The 22,588-nt window shown below is 43.2% G+C and overlaps 1 protein-coding gene across 1 annotated transcript in view; it reads right to left on the bottom strand.

Annotated features, from left to right (window-relative positions):
* LOC114912310 (uncharacterized) overlaps positions 1 to 22,588 on the bottom strand; it is a 34,201-nt gene that overhangs the window by 6,202 nt on the left and 5,411 nt on the right. The window contains exons 2-3 of the mRNA XM_029258581.1: positions 19,834 to 19,980; positions 16,294 to 16,404 (exon numbers count right to left, since the gene is read on the bottom strand). Coding sequence (XP_029114414.1) covers positions 16,294 to 16,404; positions 19,834 to 19,980 — 258 coding nt within the window. The remainder of the gene's footprint in view (positions 1 to 16,293; positions 16,405 to 19,833; positions 19,981 to 22,588) is intronic.

Below are 22,588 nucleotides of genomic sequence, written 5' to 3'. Positions count from 1 at the left end.
CACGCTCGAAGGCGGCCAGTGCCACAGCTGCCTCACCTTAGGCTCTGGTTGGAACACAGCTTTCATCGCTATGAGCCAATCTTCGTAGGTATCTGGGACTCATAGCCCTGGGGCATAAGAATAGTGACATTTTCCCTGTATGACAGTATTATAAGTGGCACTACTTCATTATTTTATATTGAGTGTCCTGGGGCAGGCTTCTTAAGGTTGGTGCTAAAAAAAATAAATTCAGCTGAACTACGTTTGGGGGGTGCAGTGGATTTGACCGGGTCCTGCTCTCTGGGGGGTCTGGGGTTCGAATCCTGCTTGGGGTGCCTTGTGATGGACTGGCATCCCGTACTGGGTGTGCCCTCTCCCCCTACAGCCTTGCACCCTGTGTTACTGGGTTAGGCTCTGACTCCCCATGACCCCCTATGGGGCAAGTGGTTTCAGATGATGTGTTTGTATGTACTGTGTTTTGCACTTTCTGCTTTTCAGACCAAACCTCTTCATTGATGCATAAGTGAAGTGGACAAAAGAGGTTAGTTTGTAACTCCTCTTTTTGAATAAGCTGAGAGCAGGAAAAGTTTAAAAGTTTGATAAATTAATCCAGGAGTCTGTAATCTTATGAATCTTATGAAGCTTCATTAAAATGGTTTTGTAACAACCATTTCTGCAGCAAATTTGGAATAAGACAATATAATTTTTAGGTTGTTAAACATGCGACTGTCAAACCAGCATTAATTATGCCTGATACAATAAAAAAGCTTTTTTTAATCAATTTAGCTTTAATTGAAAAAGGTATATACCTCATTGTCCCAAACTGGATGAATACATAAATAAAGCCCTTATCTCTGTTGCCAGACAATTAGGATGACTATCTGTGATTGCAGTGAGAATCCAGCAGATAATGAATTTTCATTAAAGGCAGACAAAAAAATGTCAGAAAAATTTTAAAGGCATATCTTTGCATTTTAGGAATATCATTAAGTTCAGAGACAGATGCCTGTATCATGCAAATGGGATCTGGCCATTTCTACTGAGAGTCTCGCTTAAAGTCACTACAGTAAATCACTCATTGTTAATCCACGATACCGGACTAGTTTGAGACACGCTTAGGGTGTCCTCAATGAACCATGTCATAATTATCTGAGGTAAAAATTTAATTACATTTTACACAAAGCCACAATTTTTTTAAGGGGTTTGATTCCAAGATCAGTTTAGCACCTGATTCTCAATACACTTGGACTTCATTGTTTTGGGAATGAGTGTAGTCACAGGCCACACAGTAAGCTCTCTGAGGTTCCAAAAGAGGTTTCAATCATGATAAAATATACAGAGGACTAAGTTGTTCAGGCCAAATGTAATAAAAGTGCTGAATTACTATATTAAATCGACACCTTCGTCCAAAATGCTACTTGTGCATTTGTAGGTTTCTTTTTCTAACCAGGAGCAAGTGATGACCCATTTATACATCAGAAGTACTTGCACAACATAAGGAACTTCCATATGGGATTTGAATGCTTTGAAAGGCCCGTTTACCTTGGTGTTTCCATCTTCAAAAACTAGAAAATCACGCGGTAGAATAAGCTGAGATAAATCGACTCGTAGGGTTAAATCAACTCCGAGAGAGTTCATGTGAAACACACGGGGATCAAAAGAGCTCTCGGAGAGTCAATTTAACTCTGAGCAATGTCCTTACACGACCCCCTAACATGCTCTGGAGAATAAGTTCCAATCTAATAAAAAAAACTGGATTTTAAAAAAAGAGAGGGAAAAAAAACAAACAAAATCCACAAAATGTCCCCGACACTTGAATGCTGGACAAGGAAACTGAGGAGAAATAAAATCCAATCAAATGTTCGAATGAAGTTGCAGTTATTCCCACCATCCATCAAAATCAGGCAACAGTGCAGCCCTTCTAAAACATTATGTTATATAAGAAAAGAGAAAGGCGCTATGTGTTGAGTTTCCACTGAAAGCCACATTCCCAGATTATACTATTTTCTTTCTATATCAGTTTTATCTTCTTGGAGATTAAAACATGGAGGGAAGTGAAAAATATTCAGCAGAGATTAAAAAAAAATCATAATCTAAATCTAGACTCAGCAGGCTAGACGGGAAGAGATTTGTAAGCTTGCAGAGCGTTTGCAAATCAAAAAATCGGATCTGAAACTGAAGAGATGTAGGAGACGTGATTGTTTGCTCAGTTGAGCATCTGTCATTGTCCTGCTCTACAGAGCAAGATTAAGGGTTTACTGCAAGCTTGCGTGGCTTAAAACTGAATGCGAGCGATGGCGCCAACGAATGGCCAGCATCTCTTCACACGTCTGCTTAGAAGGCAAATAAAAATTTCTGCCAGGCGCAACCAACCCCATAAAAGCAGAAGAACATCATTTGTCTTTGTTAGAGGGGTTCTTCTATGAAAGGATCCTTACAGCCCAAACTGGGAGGATTAAATCAGAAAGTGGAAATTGGATTGTAATACCTGACACATTCATTGATATTTCCTGGCAATGCTCCTCAAACACTTATGATTCTCTAATCTCCCATTTGACCTTAAGGACCTTAAGAATCGTGAAACTGTAACCTGTGAAGGTTGCAAACTCAAGTCCCAAAAGGGGCTTGCTTTGGGTTTTTTGAGCAGAGTACTTCACCTGAACAGCTCTGGTAAGAAATACCATCTGCATAAATAGGTAAAATTGTAGGTCTTGTTGGAAAAAGTGCTGACAATAATAATAGCATGTATTTGGAACGACCTTTGTGAAAGGGGATGGCACCGAGCGGTGGGGTGGCATGTGTACCGGCCTTCGAGAAGATCTTTGGACTGTATATGGCCAGTGCAAGGCACACCTCAGCCAGCCTAATAGGCTTTTTTCACACACTCTTTTCACTGAGCACGCAGCCAGGAGAGGAGCAACACTGAGAGGCATGCGAAGAATGCAGGAGCTAATCTTCGGGGTCGGTTAAGGGTGGGGAAACAAACCGGTGGGAGTGCGTAGTGGGAAAGGGTTGGACTAGGGGATCAGCACTCCTCATGCGGGAAGCCATTAGGGTCCTTCCGCCTACAGGCACCATCTGGTGCATAAATATGAAAGATAGAATATACGCTAATTACCAGTGAGGGGATACACCATGGAGCAAAAAGAATTGTCTGAATCATTTGAATTAGAAGCTCCATTAAAGAGCCTGGTGCAGTGGAACCCAATCTTGGCCAAAATAAAAATGGCTTTTCCTTTCTGCCCTACATATCTCCTCAAATACCTCTAGAGCTGAATATTTGCATGCATTTAAAGCACTTTGTTGTATTTAGTTCTTTTACATAACAGCTGGCCACCCCTCCCCCCCGCCAGGCAAATTGAATGACTTGCACAATTAGGGGCCTAATTAATTCACGAATACGTTTATTGAAACAGGAGTCATGAAGACATAAAATAATTAATAAATAGAGTCACGCACCTCTGAATGGCAGCCCGGCTGCAGCTGGTATGCCTTATCAAATCATTAAGTTGGAATCGATGCAGCAGCTACAGTGGCGTAGGGACTGACTTTTCATTCCGCCGATGCACCGGGTAACAAGAGGCATTATCGCAAAAAGCGCGGACGGACGCACATGCGCCGAGTCCCATTATTTGGACATTAAGGAGGACAAATGAATTGGTCCAGGGAGAGGGGGCGACGAGCGAGACGTCCGTACGAGGACGCTCCGCTTCTTCCAGACTCTAATTAAGCGTTTTTATAATCTCGTGTACTTCTTATGGGATTCAGAGAAGCACAGGGGAGCGACCTGCTAACGTCCAATTTAACCTCCTTCTAGACAACCTCCGCAGGTCCCGTGAGGCCTAAAGGTAAATTGCTTTCTGGTTAAGCTCATAATCTGGCTGATATTCAGAGGTCTATGGTGGGGAAGTTAAAGGCTTTATTTGGCCTTCCCCAATCTTTAACTATAGCTTCACGTGGCTATTCTTTATTTATTTGTATGCAGTTTTTATTATTATTTATTATTGTGCTGCTTATCTGACGGTGTTCTTGCAAAGTGACTTTCAGTTTTACCAGTTTGTACGCCTAGACAGTCTCCCGCAGCAATTTAGGTGCAACCGGAGGGCCCCTCCTGGGACTTGAATCAGCAGCCTGCAGGTTTTAAGTCTGTGTCCTTAATCACTATGCTATATATATTTATGAGCCTTGTTTACCAAATGAAGAGAACTACCTTGAAAGTAAACGCAATCAGTCGTACCATAAGTAATATATTTAGACTCTGCCCCTGTACATTCATATTCCACTCCCTCCCCTCCATTAACCCAGAGAAGCCTACAAAGATGGATATGTTTCAACATTCACTCTGAAAGCCATGTTGCTCTTTTATCATGTTAAGGTATTCAGGTGTTCCGTTCAAAAAGTGATGATGAAAAACTGACACAGTAAATTTGCAGAAACGGCCCATCACATAGGCCTAGGGCTCCTTGGTTGCACTATTAAAACCTCATACACTGAAGGCTTCCTCGCAACCATGTTCAGAGCTCCTAAAGTTCAGAGCTCAGAGGTTCACTAACTATTCTTCCACACTTAACAAAGGTAATGCGTTCATCAAAATGTGTATTCTCGTAAGCTGAAGGCATAATTACCATTAGCTCCAGTAATAACAATTATGCATTCCTGAGCCCCAAAACTGACACCCATTTATCCTAAAACATCACTAAATCCCATTAAATGGACACAGTTATTTAAATGGTTAACATCAGTTATCATTATATAACAATGCAGTTTCCTATCATTATTTACTCAGTAATATTGGACTGCTGTCTGCCTGGAATCTTTCAGCTATTTTGTAACTATTATACTGTATAATGTAACCTTATCAAGTACTCACAGACAAAACATACATGTATATGACACTCAGTTTTTGTATATTATTAGACCTTTAATGAAGGAAAAAATGAGAAGCCTTGAAGACAGAATAAATCAATGAAAAAAAGGCAAATTAATTCAAAATCACTGAACAAGTTGACATGGTGTTTCATAGTGCTTGGGTTGTGTGATTGGACATGGGTTCAATCCCAGCTCAGTCTGAGTGGAGTTTGCGTGTTCTACCTGTGTTTGTGTGGATTTAATCCAACAGATGCGTGTCATGTGAATGGGTGACTCTAAATGGACCTTGTGTTTGTGTATGTGTGTGTGTGTGTGTATCTGTGTTGATGTGTGTGTTACATTGCTCTGGTCTGTAAATGCTTGAAAAACTGTAGGATGTCTCCTGTAGTGTATATAACATTATAAGTCACCCTGGATAAAGGTGTCACCAAAATGCTACTTAAATATCATTGCAAGTTGCTTTGGAGAAAAGCATCGGTTAAATGAACAAATGTAAATGTCAGCAATTAAGAGGAGTGGAAAACTCAAGTTCGCATCATAAATTCAAAGGAATGCCTTGAAAATAAAAGTAAAGGTATTAAATGAAACTCTTTGTAACGTCAAATTCTTGTATCTGTCATGAGAGTATCTTAAAGTACGACCGTAGTGACTTCATAGCCCTGGAATGGACCCCGTCCCTCTTACCCTATACTTCTGGAATAGCCACCACACTACCAGAACCCTGCATTGCATATTTACATTTACAGTTATTTATTTAACAGACACTTTTCTCCAAAACGTTTGGCCGGTGCCTGCTGTGTGAGGAGGTCTGGGGTTCGAGTCCTGCTTGCGGTGCCTTGCGATAGACTGGCGTCCCATCCTGGGTGTGTCCCCTCCCCCTGTTGGTCGGTTTGTTCTTTGGTTGGTTTTCTCCAAAGAGACTTCCAATATACGGCATATACGTTTCTTGATAATGAGTGGAGAGATGGATTAATAGCACCTGTCCCCTATAGATGATTTTGAACACTATATTTTGTAGCTAGTTAGCTATGTAACCAGCCAAATTTCTGAGAAACATTTACAGCTCACAGAGCTGATGTAGACAAACTGCAAATTCATGAGCGTAACATATCTGCAGATTGCAATTAATTCAACGTCTAGTCACTGTCACACCCACAACCGCGTACCCCGCTCCCACACCCGCAGCGGATCAAGGTGGCACGGGATAAAAAAGTCACCTTGGTGAATACGGTGCGTGGGCCGATAACACTACATAGTATCCATTGGAAGTCGCTTTGGAGAAAAGCATCTGCTAAGTAAACAAATGTAAATGTAATGTAATGTAGTGTAAAAAGACGGCTCGGACACTCCCGCATGCGGAACCTCGTTTAGAGCAACCCCAGCGCTTTCCATCGTTCTGACTTCGTCACCAGTGTGTTTCCTCCCGTTCGGTTCCTCGACTCTTTGCTCTTGTTTTCTGGGTCCTGACTTCTGCCTACCCCTCCGTACGATGTTTGCCGATCGCCTGACCTGTGCCCACCCCTGACGATCCTCTTGCCTACCCCAACCGAAAAAACACGCTACCGCATCCGAGTCCATCGGCTGGATCCCGGAGTTCAAACATGACAGTCACGACGTCAAATTAATACAGTGTCATGACATGGTTTCGCTTATATACAAATACAAGTAAACATTGAGCCTGACGGATAGAGCTCTGTAACTGTTTAAATTGGGTGTAACTGTTTCTTTTACTGTGAAACTGGTGGTCAGGAGGGAGTTGTTTACAACACCCTGCCTAGGGCCTACAAGAAGCTAGAGCCAAGCCTATAAATTTGTTTTGTGTTTACCCTGCAATATGAATTGCTAATGGCAGACGTCAAAGTATTTGCTATTTTTATTCTATAGCATCCTACCTCAATTTATGGTGTCTGCCTATATTTGATCTTTCGAGTCAGACAGATTGTATACTCTGCGGAAAGAAAGCAATATCCTCCTCATATCATTTCAATGTTCATACAATGATGACATAATATTCACCCCAGGAAATGAACAGTAAGCATAATGTTTTTATTTTCCATAAAACCTGCCCTAAGAAACCTTAAATCCTCTCATATAGCAAGCGTCACTGCTCTCAGAAATGAAAAGTAAATCTCTGCAATATTGACTGTGTTCCGAAGTTTCAACTTTCTGTTTTACGCTCTGTCTGCTGATCCCACCTTTATTATGGCTTGGGGAGTCACTGCTGATGGGCTCTCAGCAGGGATTTGGAACTGGGACAGGGTGAATCCCATATGTCTGGATAATGATTTTATTTATTATCTCCCTTTTTCTTCCAAGTTTAGTTGTAAAAAAAAAAAAAAAAAAAAAAAAAATCCAATTTTCTTTTTCCCTTCGCAAGTTTGCAGTAACACAGATAGGAACAAGATGTACATATAATCGAACGAATATACAGAAAATGTCATATTGCACATATACATATGAGGTCTCATTTGAAAATCGAATGGTTACTTTCTAACGAGTTCTGTTTTTGCTTTTAATCAATTATTTGGCTAAAATAAACACAAACATACAAATTATGAGACCAAACTATGTGTCGTATATGTGGATCTTTGTATTTCTCACAAAATATGAAAATATCAGCAACACAGGACATGCATCAGCCAAAACCCAATTATGATTATGCAAGCAATTATATGTTAAAGAAAACATACATTTTTTGAGAGAACTGCTTATTTTAAAGTATCTTGGTCAGAGCAGAACAACAACCTACATGCATCTATGCCTTGTATATTATGTATATTTAAACTCTAGACTTTGGAATGAATTTAGGCAAAAAAATCTAGAAAATAATTAGAAGTTTAAACTGGTCTATCTCATGGTTTTGTTTGATGGTACTCAAACAGTGTGATGCCATGTATTTTTAGATTAATATGGATAGGGATATTATTTATATTTTAACAGCTAGGATGATTCCATGCTCCAGACTAATGGCTTTCCAATTTCCTTGAAACATATTAATTGGGTTAAAAGAAAAAAAGAGAAGTACCTAAGAGAAGATTCAAACCTGAAGGGTCTTCTCAGCTGAACCTATTTGCCAAACAGATTTTGGCGAAGCAATTGAGTATGAATATTAATCAGTCAGGAGTCACTTGCTGCAAGGTCAGTAAATGACAGGATGTCCCAGGTACCAGCAGAGGGTCTTTTCCGATGATGCTTTAGGGCTGCAGGAGTGGTGGCGCAGTGGGTTGGACCAGGTCCTGCTCTCCCCTGGGTCTGGGGTTTGAGTCCCACTTGGGGTGCCTTGTGATGGACTGGTGCCCTGTCCTGGGTGTGTCCCCTCCCCCTCCAGCCTTACACCCTGTGACCCTCTATGGGACAAGCGGTTCAGATGGTGTGTCTCTGCTTTAGTCCTGCTGAATTCTTAACAGTCCTCAAGGATGCTAAATATTAATAGAGGACCTCACTGTGTGAACCTTCTCATCAGCAATGGGGGAACAAATTTTCCTGCACTTGATCCACATGGTAAGAATTATAAAGTTCTCTGGCTCATCCCACCTTGTAAATGTAGATCGTTGAGTTTATAACGTAGATTCAGCACTTAACAGCATCGAGCTGTTGACATCATTATGACATCAGTATGATATTATGAGGACTGCAGGTGTCCTAATTTCCAGCATGTGGGTTTTGAAGGGCTCAAGCGAGCGGGACGCGACGAGCTCATCCGAGCGCCGTGAGAATGCGAGAGCCGAGCGGCACTTATCTCTACCGAGCAAAGGGCCTCAGTCAGAGGTCTTGGACGTCATAAAAAGTACAGCATAATCGCAGCAATCAGAAATCGCTGTTTTATAATGAGCATATTTTAAGCACTGGTATTATCTCCTTTCACATAAAATCTCATTTCTTATCCCACCCTTTCCTTGCAGCTCGGATCATCCGGGGACGCTGTGTGTTACTTCTAGTCGGGTTCAAGACCACATCGAAGATCCGGCCTCCCGTTGCGGCGTGCAGGGAGACTGGGGACCGCTTTCTGTTTGGTGGCAATATGGAAGAGGTTCCTCTTGGGCGAGCCTCTCAATTAGGCATGTCAACACCCCGTGATTCACCTGCTTCTCCCGGCGTGTTCACAAATGGAGCCATTTTCGCATGATTATTCAAGCAAATAATATGCTAATATTTCACGTTGGCTTTGAAAAATGCATCAAGCCTTCCCTTGTGCAGCTGAGTCAGATGCGTTACTAAAATATGATTCCGGCGGATCACCATCTCACACTCAGACTGCTCACCTCTCAGTTAGTCCAGTTTAGCCCTGTTGGGAGGGTTTTCAGCCCCTCTAAGACAGACGCAGGAGGAAAGGGGGGCGATAACATATTCCTATGTCAGTCTTCCCCTTCTGTCAGTTTGAATGCATTACACAAGCAAATAGTGTTAAGTATGACCAGTTTATTAAGGCATTAGATCTTATCAATGAGCAACAAATCAATGGATTGTTCCACTGGTTGTATAAATAGTGATTTATAGTCATCTTTGTGGAGCTGCTTTTCAAAGTAGACCAAAGGTTTAAAAAGAATCACTACTCCCAGCTCTTTGCGTTCTCCCCACCCTAGCCGCCTTGACTGGAAGTGGTATAATAACCACATGACCCCCCCACCACCCGCTCCATCCTCTCTCTGAAGCGCTGCACTGCCGTCTATTGAAGAATAAAAGACCTTTAGAAAAGGACGTTAAACGTGTTTCTACCGAGCAGCGGGTAGCACAGCGGTCAGGGGCACGGACACGCAATCCGACGGTTACCCTGATCGAGCTGTTTAACCTGAACTTCTCCATTGAAACATCCAGCCGTATGCTGCAGAGCAGGTATACGGCATAAATGGAATGAAAGAGGCAGCTGTGGGTGCCTCACAGCACGAACGCCTGGGCGAAGGTGTGTGTCTGAGTTCAACCGACTCGAGCTGCTGCGGTGTGGCTGTCGTGCCTGGAAGGGGACGACATAAAGAGCCGAAGAGGGGAGGGGGAAGCAATGAAAATGCATTAAAAATAAATAAACAAAGCCGAGGAAAAACAATAAAATATTTTTTCTTCTATATGTGCCGAGAGATCTCACTCCCGCCATCCATAAAGTTAGAGTCAGTGATACACCTTACAATAAAAGAAACAATAATAACAGAAACAATTACTCGGGGACTGAAATAGACAGCGAGGACAATGGCCAAAATAGTCTCCCTAAATCAGTTGAAGATAGCGCACATCAGCGAGACAGGGAATCCTGCGAGGAGGAGCGAAGGGGCCCGCGAGCTTCGGCGAGTCATTAATCACTGCCGCAGAGGGTCGGCGCCAGACACGGCACCACGGTACGGCATCGCCAGCAGAGACCGGCGCGCACATCTGTGCGCAGACAAACGGGACCTACCCGAGGACGCAGCACAGGGCAGGCGCGCTGCTCCGGCTACGGACGATCGGAAACAGGCAGTGCAAAACCTGAAGGTTGCTAGTTCACGTCCCAGCAGAGGTCCTGCTGTTGAACCCTTGAAAAAGGGTGTGAACCTGAGCTGTTCACGTGAAACAGCTGTTCAAAAGTGGCATTTTTGTCTCCTTCAAATTATTTCAATGTCAGCTATTTGCCGCGTTAAACGTATTATTGGCAATTAACAGAGACGCACTACAGATGGATTCTTTATTAAGGCATTAAACATTAATTATGGCCCAACCGACAAACCGCTACATTTTGGTCTATTTACCATATGGATTCAGCCACTGAGCAGATGCTGTTGGCCGTTTTTCCTTCTTTAAAGGAATCCCTGTGTCACTTACGCTGATCGCCCTGTACATCAGACTGATCTAAACAGCATCTGCTGAGGGTAAATAAATAAATGTAAATGTGTTATTACTGTCTACCTATCTACTGTACAACTGAATTTTTAGTATAATAAAATTGCCATGCGTCACTGACTCTGTGATCGATATGAAAAAGATAAAGAGATAGGGATATCTTTCCACACACACACACACACACATACAGGGTTTGACTGGGTGGAGGTTGGTTTACTGTAATACCAGCACTTAACAGAGAGGGATGATATTTTGAAAAAGGTTTATTAGGCAAATAAACTTGAAATCTATATCACAACCTAAATAGACTATCATTCTACAGACATATTTTCTGAACCGCTTGTCCCATACCGGGTCGCGGGGAGCCGGAGCCTAACCCGGCAACACAGGGCAGAGGGCTGTAGGGGGAGGGGACGCCAGTCTGTTACAAGGCACCCCAAGCAGGACTCGAACCCCAGACCCACCGGAAAACAGGACCTGGTCCAACCCACTGTGCCACCGCACCCCCCTCTATACACTCCCCCATATACGACTAAAATTTTATATTTTTTTAAACAAGTTATTAAAATATTACTATTAATTCAATTAAGTAAAACAACTTTTTAAAACAAGAATGCTCTTGCATATATGTATGTATACATATTACATACTATATTCTTTCATTTGCCCTGTTTTACTCATATACAGCATACAGCTGGATGCTTTATTGGACAAATTCAGATTAAATATATTGACCTTACGGGGGTGCGGTGGCGCAATGGGTTGCACCACGGTCCTGCTCTCCGGTGGGTCTGGGGTTTGAGTCCCGCTTGGGGTGCCTTGCGTCGGACTGGCGTCCCATTCTGGGTGTGTCCCCTCCCCCTCCGGCCTTACACCCTGTGTTACCGGGTTGGCTCCGCGACCCCGTATGGGACAAGCGGTTCTGAAAATGTGTGTGTGTGTGTGTGTGTATATTGACCTTATGAGCAAGTCATATAGAGAATTAGTGAAGTATTATTTTTAGGACAGGTGACAAGTTGAACCAGAATGGAAGCAAAGTTTACGTTCAGAATTACGCTTCCAACTGCTTTCTGTTCGAAAGCAGCGCAGAAAGTGTGCAGAATGAAAGTGAATGTCTAATGGTCGGATGGGTTAGGGTTAGTGTAATGGACCCCGTCTTCATAAGCCCTTCAAGGCTGGTCCAAACACATTCGGAACAAAATGGCCAGCGACGGAGGCGGTGGCGGCAGTTACAAGTCCTGCTCTCACTTTCATTGCTCCTCTGAGCTGCATTCGCTATACGCCTTCAAATATAATGTTGACTTTGGGCCTGCATGCATCTCAGCATTGAAACTATGAAGCATAAATCACAAAACACATCTAAACCAAAGGCACTAAAACAAGTAGATCCATCATTAAAGCTTTTTATATTTCTAAACATGAAACTCATAAATAAAAAAAGTTACAATACCTCCAATAAGGCAGTGGGTGTAAATCATGGTTATGTAAGATTATTTTTTTTTTTTTAAATAATTTTGTGGAGTTTTATTTTTAGCTATTCATTTTGAATTATTGAAAGCATTTTTTGAAGATGATTCAGCTACACAATAAATTGAAAGAACGAGCCTATGGAGAAGGACGGTATATGAAAAGAGATAGGGAAGTGAGCGCTGAAGTACCGATGACTAACCTGGCGGAAACAAGCGTGGTCACGGCCACGCAGGGACGTCAGCGCTACAGAAATGGGCCGGGGACCAAATCAGGGGAAGGCAAATTTATATTAAAAAAAAAAAAGAAAGAATCTCGTCCCAGATCTCCCACACACCCAACCACACATGTCCTTTTACCTCATTAGAACCTGCACTTGAGGACTTGTGACGTGCTGTTAGTGGGCAAACTGTTATCCCAACCAAATCGAGTACTGGCTCATTCTAATCTAATCCCATCATACCACCATTAAATGGTATTAATATCCATATTCTCGATTTTCATCCTTTGTTTTTTTTTTAATAAGAGCATGTAGCAGCAAGTCCCTGGACCACACTTGCCCTTCAATGCTTTTTTTATGACTGTGATTAAACAGCAAATTCGTGGTCGGAAATGCAAACATTTGTCAGCACAGAAGCCACTGCTGCTCTAGAGCAATTTAAACTGTCAATGATGGCCTGTGATGCAAAATCTTCCCGACTTAATTAGCGAGATTATGGATCATCGTGGCTGGGAGGACAGCTCGCTGCATCTGTGGACGTCACTGAGATGAAGCTCCTTGTTGACTGTTTAAACCTTGGTAAATACCACGGGACCATGGTATTTACGCCCAAAGATTAGACATGGACTGTACGACTCATGATGCAGGCATGTCTTTTACAACATATTCAGGTTAATTCACATGAAAATTTGTTCATAATCACTATACTATAACACATTTACAGTTACATTTATTAATTTAGCAGACACTTTTCTCCAAAGCAACATACATCTCAGAGAACAATGCAAAGAGTGTATTGCATCAACAGAAGGACAGATTTGGATGCAGAAAATCATGTTCAAAAGAGGGAAGCCTAGGGGCACAGTTCATACCACAGGTGCTTTACAGCTATTGCGACTTGGGTCCGAATCCGTTTAGTCTGTGTGAAGTTTGCGCGTTTCCTCTGGGTACTCTGGTTTCTTCCCACAGTTGGAAATCATATTTTCATGGTGAATTGGTGGTTCTAAATTAACATAAGTGCGTGGGCGTGAAATTGGGCTGTGATGGACTTGTGTCGCACCGATGGTCTTCCCTGCATCACGAGCTATACTTCCAGGATAGGCTCTGGACCACTGTGACCCTACACCGGACAAGTAGTAACTGATAATGAATAAAGGTATGAATATCTGAATCAGAAAAGCCCAGCAGAGCTCTGAGTGTTCTGTGATGATTGTGAAGGACACTCAGGCATAATGTATGATCATCTTCAAATTGGTATTTAAGTTTACACCATGTCACTATCTCATGCATCTGCTCTCTACCACGAGTCTGACGTCCTCTGCAGAGGCTTTGCTGAAACAACAGCAGCTGCCGTATGAATGCACATTAACGCACCCTGGAAGCTGTTGGCAGGGAGGGTGGTTATGAGAGGAGGTCATATATCAGGATTAGAGAGCAATGTTCCGTTCCAGCAGCCAACGGGGCAGCCCAGAGGCGATGGGGGGGAGGAAGAGTGGTGCTGCCCTCGAGAGGAACAGAGGGAAGGATGGGAAGATTTTATCAGCCCATTCCCCCATACAGCTACCAACCTGGGGCTGGACAGAGCTGCCAGCAAACACTGTAGAACAGATCACCTGCATGGGGATGGGGGGTTATCCCACACAGGACACCTACAAACTGTAGGTATTCTATCACATAGAAAATCCATGTATGATGGGGATTATCCCGCACAGGATATTGACATACAGTGGGGCTTATACCACATGGAAAATCCATGTATGATGGGGATTATCCCACAAAGTACACTGACATACAGTGGGGATTATACGACACGGAAAATACATGCATGATGGAGATTATCTTGCAGGGAGCATTTACACACACTGGAGATTACCCCACACAAAACAACACATATGATGGGGATTATCCTACTCAGAGTACCGATATGTACTAGTGATTACCCCTCATAGAACATTTACACATACTGGAGATTACCCCACTCGGAACATTTATATACACTTGGGATTAACCCACACAAAACAGCACATGAGATGGAGATTATCCCACACAGAACCTCAACATACACTAGGGATTAGCCCTCAAAGAAAATTCAAATACACTGAGAATTACCCCACAATGGAGATTATAGCACACAGAAAATACATGTATACTAGGGATTACCCCACAAGGAACACCAACGTACACTGGGCAACACAGAGAACATTCACAAATGCTGGAGATTAACTCTATGCTGAAGATATACATAAATTGAGGATTATGCCGAAGAGTACTCATATATAAGGGATTAAATTCCACTGAATACCTAAATTTACTGAGAATTAACCTCAACAAAACATCCATTATGCTCAAATTTACACACAAGGGAAGCACTTGTAAACTTTTATGGCCAGCAATGAACCAATATTTTACTACTTTGATAAGTCCCACTGCAACAGCCCAAAAGGAAGCGAAACTGAACATAGAAACAGTTGCTTTCATAGCCAAAAGAGCCCTTGTGATTTGTCAGCATAAGAATATTTGTTGAAACTTTTAATGTACTTTTTTAAATCCAAAAAGTATTGTTACATCAGTACTCAGCAATATCCGGCATTTAAAAAAAAAAAAAAAAAAAAAAAACAAGACATATCTGGTATGAAATGCCAGAAATCCACAAAAAATAAGATGAAATGCACTTGATTTTCAGCAGAAATGTTTGTTTTGTTACCATCATTTCTGACATTATGGAAAATGACAGACTAAGTCCTTAGAGAGCTCTCATTTTGCAGGTCTGTCTTTGATCACCTCTGTGTGTTTGTTTTACATCGAAGGCCGTGAGTAAAAGGCACTGCTTTATCCCTCCTCCCATGGGTATCTTACGAGAATGAATAATAAGGAGAGAACAAGTTAATGTTTTTTGTGTGATTAAAAAGTAAGCTGCACTTTTGGCATTGTTGGTTACATTATTGCAGGAAGCCTCCCATTCGATTGGGATGAACCCCATGGAACAGTGTAATCCAGCGAAAATGAGTGCTTCAGAACTTTAATAAACACTGGTATTGACCCCCACCCCCCCAGCACATTCACAGTCACTGGATCCTGTCATTCAGGACTAATATGGTGACTATTTTCAGGAAAAGGTGACTATCTTTGTGACAGTAACTTTGTGATTATCATCAGGACCAGTTTAGTGACTGTGATTCATGACCAGTTTAGAGATTACCGTTCAGGATTAATTTAATTATCATTTATAAAAAACTTATTGAATATTGTTCCAGACCAATTTAGTTCCTGTAATTCAGGACTAACTTAGTGACTGTTATTCAGGACGAATTTGGTTGCCATCATTTTAGGCTACCTTCATGACTGCCATCAGGTCATATAGCAGGTCCTGTCATCAGGTCCTAATGATTATCATTCAGGAGTAAATCAGTTTCCAGCACTTCTGAAAAACTTGGTGAACATCATTCCAAAACCAATGTAATGACTACCACTTACATCTGATTTGGTGATTGTCATTCAGGACTAACTTAATAAGAACCAACAAGACCACCTTCATGACCAGTTTAGTGACTATAAATCGGAATAATAATGTAGTTTCCAGCATTCAGGACTAACTTCCATTCCAGCCCAACTGCACAATGACCATGCATCACCAACTCAGAGAGCAATACTCGGGACTAACAGGTAATCTCGCTCCCAGGGTGTTCAGAAAAGGACAATTAAAAAAAAAAAAAAAAATTAAAAATCACGCAACAACTTTACATTAAAAATCTATCCAAAGTATTTCAGACCCGTAGTAGAAATGATGTAAAGGAGCACCCTTGGAGAAAAGAGCTTGGCATAACCGGTTCCCATCCCTCCTTGAACCGGGGACCCTCGCTTCGTCCCTCTGCATCAGGACCGTGCGCGAACGCTCGTGGACGGAACGGCGAGAGCCGCGCGCGGGAGCCCTCGCGCTCGCTCGGGACCGTTACCTTGCGGAGTTTCTGGTAGCGCGGGGACGCCACGGCCACCTTCTGCAGCCGCTGGAGGAAGAGCACCGCTTTCTGCAGGGAGCTCCTCACCACGGCCATCACTTTTCCCGACTTCGGAAAGCTCCGCAGGAATTGCATTATCAGCGCAGGAGCGGCGCGCGCATCGCCGCCGCGCCCCGGGTGGTCTCCGCCGCCACCGCCTCCGCCGCGTGCCCACCTGAGACAGGTGAAGGGGGTGGGGTTGGGAGGGGGTGGACACACACGCGCACGCACGCACGCACGCACGCGAGCCGGCGCGCGGTGGCAGACGGGCTCTCGGGAGGGGAAGAAGGACAAGCGACTGAGCGGTGCTGATGAGGGACACGAGACTCAGTCAGGACGGGTGAGGATCATGTCCAGGGTGTGTCCCGGGAGGACGGAGAGTGGGCGAAGGATGGGTAGTGATGGAGGGACGCGGACAAGGGGGCGAGTCTTGCTTCGCAGGTAGGAGGAGAGAGCGCGCGCGCTGGAAGAGGGTCTCCCTCTCCGCTCCTCGCGGGACCTGCTGAGCATCTGAGTGAGAGAGAGAGAGAGAGAGAGAGAGAGAGAGAGAGAGAGTGGGGGGGGACAGAGAAAGACAGAAAGACACAGACAGGCAGATGGACAAACAGCAGAGATGAAGTGTGAGAGAGCAAAGGACAGAGACAGAGAAAGACAGAGAGAGTAAGAAGAGACAGAGAAATAAAGAGGGAGAGAAAGGGACAGACAGACTGACAAAATGGGGATGGAGACTAACAGGAGTGTGTGGTAGAGAGAGGCAGAAAGATGGAGACAGGCAGAGAGAGGGTTAAAGAGGGAGTCACGGGTGGCACGGTGGCACGGTGGCACGGTGGGTAGTGCTATTGGGTGGTGCCAGAGGACATGGGTTAGATTCCTGCTCAGTCTGTGTGGAGTTTGCATGTTGTGGGTGCCCTGGTTTCCTCCCATGGTTCAAAGACATGCTGTTCAGTTTCCCCCATAGTGTGTGTGTGACAGAGAGAAAGAGAGAGAGAGTGTTCCACTGATGTATGGATGAGTAACCCAGTGTAAGTGAATTAGGTGTGTGGGCTGATAACACTACATAGAGTTCATTGGAAGTCGCTTTGCAGAAAAGCATCTGCTAAATAAATAAAGAAATGTAAATCACACCGCCCCCCCCCCCCCCACCAATCTGTGGACAGCCCACAGAGACACACCACATCATTGACTCACATGACTGATTTCTGCAAGAGGATCCCTCATGACAAAAGGATTGTTCTGTTTCATTAACTGGATGATCTATAAATACAAATATACCCACTGAAATACAGCGGCTCTCCGGGAGCCAAGAGACACTTTCAGAGAGCCGTTGTCACATCTTACTGTCTTAATGACGGCTCCGCTGCCAGCTCACATAAGTAATGTTTTAAGACTTTTTTCCAAAGCAACACAATACACTTTCGTAATGAGCGGATTTATTCATCAGCGTATTCGTTTTTATTGTTATTGTTATTTCATTGTTGTACAATTTATTTCCCAGCTGGATGTGACTGGAAAGAAAAAAAAACTGAATTGGGCCAAGATGAAATTAAAGAGTATGGCCCTATATGTGCAGGCAGTTAACATGCTGCTGAGATTATCGCTGTGCTGACACACATTCTGAAAACTATTCATAACATGCTGCGGTAAATATTTGATTTTTGGCTGCAGCAGATGGTCACAAAATCATCTGGAGATGCTTTATGTTTTCGCATAAAGTCGAGTATGTATTTAAAAGAATAAATGCTGCAGAAATGAAACGATATTCTTTTAAAAAAGTAAACTGGGTGAACTGTGTTTTGAAAGTGCTTTGTTTTAATTTCCTTTATTCATCAGAAGCATTTATCTGAAAGATAAAAATATAACATCCAAAAGACAGGAAGGACTGTACAGAAACACACACAAGGTTTAATGCAAATCAAGTGCATACATTCCATATAATCAGTTAAATTAAAGATGTATAGCACTTCAAAGACAAAAAAGAGATCTATGATAATGACCCATCTCCAAAGTACACTGTTTTCTGTAAGTTCCCATAATATCCACAGGTCCCAAAAAAGCTTGTCTCTTTTTTTAAGATGAATATACAGTTGCGATATTAATACTGTTCAAAATTGCTAAATTCAGCAGAGTTATTGTTATCAATGAGACTGGGCTGTATTTCATATTAGCAAATATATAATCAAGCTCCTCAGCTTCACTTTGAAATAGTCGGAAAAGTACAATAATGCCACTGCCGAGTATAACGAAAAAAGTTTTTCAGCTGTTGAAAGGGAATATATATGCTGGGCCACATTTTATTGCAGTTAATGTGTTTCCAAATTAATTGCTCATTATAATGCATGACAATATGTGAAATGCAAAAAAAGAAAACAATAATCCTAGATGGATCATGTAACATATGACCTTGCAGATGAATTTCAACAGCTTCAGAGTCGCAGGAAATAAATATATCATTAAAGTGAAAAGGCAGAGCTTAAAAAGTTTTATTGATGTTAGTTCTCACTTTCTTTGGAATCTTCAGTTAATCACTTCATTCTGCAAACAGCATCATAATTTGAGCTGGTGACTCTTGTGAAAAGAATTTATGATGTGTGAATCCGGCCAATATTTGATATTCCAAACTATTATGCTGCTATTTGGGCTGCAGATTCAGGCATCGTGTAATTAGGTTCAAGTTTGTAGCCTCATCAACCCCGTGATGCTGAACAGCAGAACACGATCTGACTGCCACGCGCATGACGGCCGCATTTTATTATATTTCCCCTCGTATAAGAATCTCAAACATCATTTGCTTATAGAATAAAATTTAATACTTTCAAAGTGGATTATACTGGCAGAGAGATGACATCTTCAGATAGAAATAATTAGTTCATTTGTAACACCATGATTAAATTAACAGTTTTCCCGCAATTCTCCGCTGAGTAGCGAATATTGAAAATTTTCCATATGACGCCAGTGCAGCAGAACTTTAGTTTTTAATATTAGTGTTCTTCTATAACTGTGCGGGCCATTTTTCATCCACGGGTGCAGCACGGGACCTCAGAAGCACGCGCCCACATGTACCCGTGCACAGGAACTGCAGTTCGCCTATGCGGGCCCAGTCTGATGACTAAGGTCTCCTATTCCAACAATTTTTTATATATATATGTATTTTTTAAGGATTACTCATAGAATTTATGTAATTTTGGTGTGTGTGTATATATATACACATTCCTCCAGGGCTTTAGAGGAGGATGAGGACAAGCTTTGAGCATCCAACACAAATGGTCCAGGTGGCTCCACTCCCACAGCCACATGTCGTTCCCACACGGCAGGAGCGTAGGGTCCGTGGCCTCTGCGCGTACCACGGTACACTTACGCATGATCCAACATGCTATCAGCCTTTGAGATCCCATCCACGGAGGCGCTGCCAGGTCCACAGCAGACTGCCATAGCAGTTCTAATCACGGTTGGATATACAACACCAGGGGTCCAGGGTGCAGTGTACAGCATTATCGGTACCATGGCCACATCCTCTGACAGCTCACTTCTGCCACCTGTATCAGAGATCAGGTGCAGAGCTGCATCCTGTTTGACCCCCTGCCAAGGGTCGCACGTCCCTTTGCGTGCAACTCCAACCCCTCCCACCAGCTGCTGGAAAGTTATTCCCTGGAGTCACAGCAACACAACATAATAGGCAAAAAATGAGAGCCGGTCTCGCAGAACGGGACCAGTTCGCAGCCATCAGGATCGGCGCGCTTAATTTTTTTTTTTTTTTTTTTTTTTTAAGTCAAATATCTTCACATCCATCCAATAAAAGCTGTCTTTGAACTCCGGCGCGCGTTCGCGCTGGGAGGCGGGTGGTAATATCGCTTCTCATGAGGCGCACGTACTTTGTTGTTATTAATATCATTATCACACAGGAAGCCCAGCGAGCGCGTGCGGGCCCGCGCGCACGACGGAGATGAAGCGCGCCGCGTCACATCGTGCGCGATGCCGATAGCCTTGGGACGCGCGCCGGCCGCATGCCGATGAGGCAGCCGGTCCTCCCCCCCTCCCCCCCCGCTCCTCCTATATTTCAGAGACACGGAGGAAGCGCTTTTCACTCGAGGCAAATGCGCTCCATGAACGTGTAATAAAGTCCCCCGGAGACGGTACTGTATGTATAAGATATGAAGTCCCGGGACGGTATGAAAAACCCTCCGTCTCATTCAGTTCGCCGGGTCGCCGCGCACCTGTCTGTATGATTTTTATTTTTTTCTTTTTGCGCCCTCCCCTCCCCTCCCCTCCCCTCCCCGTGTGTGTGCGCGCGCACCGGCGACATCGCGGGACGTGGTGGTTGTGTCCATGATCATGTTCCCGTGGCCTCCCGCACACACTCGTGCGTGCCCCCATCACACACACACACACACACACACACACACACACACACACACACACACACGATCGATATCGCTCCATTGAGCTTTTCCCTCACTCATTTTTATCAGTTCACTTTACGGAAAGAGCGATGGCTTAATCCAGCGGATTAATTGCGAACAGCGGTAACGCGAAATGATTGATTATCCGGTCGCTCGCGACTCATCTGCTAATTTCAGGCGCTGTGGAGCCGCGTGTCGCTCTCAGCGAGTCTCCATCGCCCCCTGCTGCTCGCCTCGGTCCCAGTCATCTCTCACTGGCACGGACAGCATCCGAGCGACGACATTATTATTATTATTATTATTATTATTATTATTATTATTATTATTAATGATAAGAATAAAATTTGAATATAATTTTGCTGATGCGTTTCTCCAAGACGACTTACAATACAATGATTTACCCATTTATACAGATGGGTAATTTTTACTGGAGCAATTCAGGGTAAGTACCTTAAGGTACTACAGCTGGAGGTGAGAATGGAATTTGTGACCTTTGAGTCCAAGGGCAGCAGCTCCAACCACTCTACCACCAGCTATTATTATCATTGTTATCATTATTATTACTGTTTTTGTTGTTGTGCTGCAACCTATTGAGACATTTTTCAATATTACCAGCTGGAATATTAGAATAAACTGAGGCGTGTCAGAGTGTATTCCAATAGGGCAACAAGCCATGCAGTGGTTACAGCTGCTGTCTTTGGACCCAGGGGTCTCAAGTTTGAATCCCACCTCTGGCTGTGGTACCCTTGAGCAAGGTACTTACCTTAAGTTGCTCCAGTAAAATTACCCAGCTGTATGAATCGGTCAATAAATGTAGGTACATTAATATTATAAGCTGCTTTGGAGAAAAGTGTCAGCTGAATGAATAAATCTGAGAGCAGAAGGGCGGGTTTAAATTGTCCCCATGGCTATAATAAATGCGAGTTAGTGACATGTTGCAGCATTTAGCTCAGCACAACACAGTTATTGTCTGTAAATTATTGTAATTTTATGCTGTTGCATTAGAAATTATGGCTGTCATGAGGCACAAGTGGAAAGAAGGCAGTTCTCCCATTTGGGTGTGTGTTTCTCAGTGCAATCTGGATGTCATGGATGTCAGATCATTTCCATTTCTTGTGTTTTTTGTTCACTTTCACCTCTACAAGTCTCAGCGCTTCTCACCCTAGTGATGCAGGTAAAGCTGATTGCCTTTTTTACACCTTGTTGCCCACGGCTCCTTGGAGGAGACCTTGCGGTGACTGAAGGACTGGCGCAATTCTCACTTTTCTTACTTTTATTGTTTTAAAAATGCAATTTTTTTTTTTTTTCCATTTAATATCCCCGGGATCATTTAGTATAATTATACCATGTGGATACTATGTCAGATTTGGACCGGAGCCTGACCCCAAAGCTCAGTTCATTTATTGCACCTCATTCTCAGTAGGTGGCGTAGTGATTAGAATTGTCACTTTGTAATCAAAAGGGTCTGAATCCCTGCACCTGCTGTAGTACCCTTAGTCAAGATACTTACCCTGAACTGATACAGTAAAATCTACCAAGCAGTTTTACACGGTTAAATCAGTGTAAGTAACCTGACCTGTAACACCAAACCTTCCGCTTCCCTCTCTCTGCCCGTACTCTGCTGTAAAAGGTTGTATAGCCGAAATACTGTAGAACAGCTGGAATCGTACACATGCACATTTTTCAGTGGCACTTTGACAAAGACCCACTGGGACTTTTTTTCCTCACTAAGACATTCAGCACATTTCTTCCAGGTGGGAGCTCAACCTCCATTCTGCTTCTTAGCACATTCGCAGCACTCAACATTCGTCAGAGTGACAGCTTGCAGCTTTTCACTCTTGACAGCGCCGTCCTGC

This window comes from Scleropages formosus, chromosome 15 (genome assembly GCF_900964775.1).
Source record: "Scleropages formosus chromosome 15, fSclFor1.1, whole genome shotgun sequence".
In the NCBI taxonomy this organism is placed as follows: domain Eukaryota; kingdom Metazoa; phylum Chordata; class Actinopteri; order Osteoglossiformes; family Osteoglossidae; genus Scleropages; species Scleropages formosus.
Note: the sequence above shows the minus strand (reverse complement) of the source record. Positions and strands in the feature narration are given on the sequence as shown.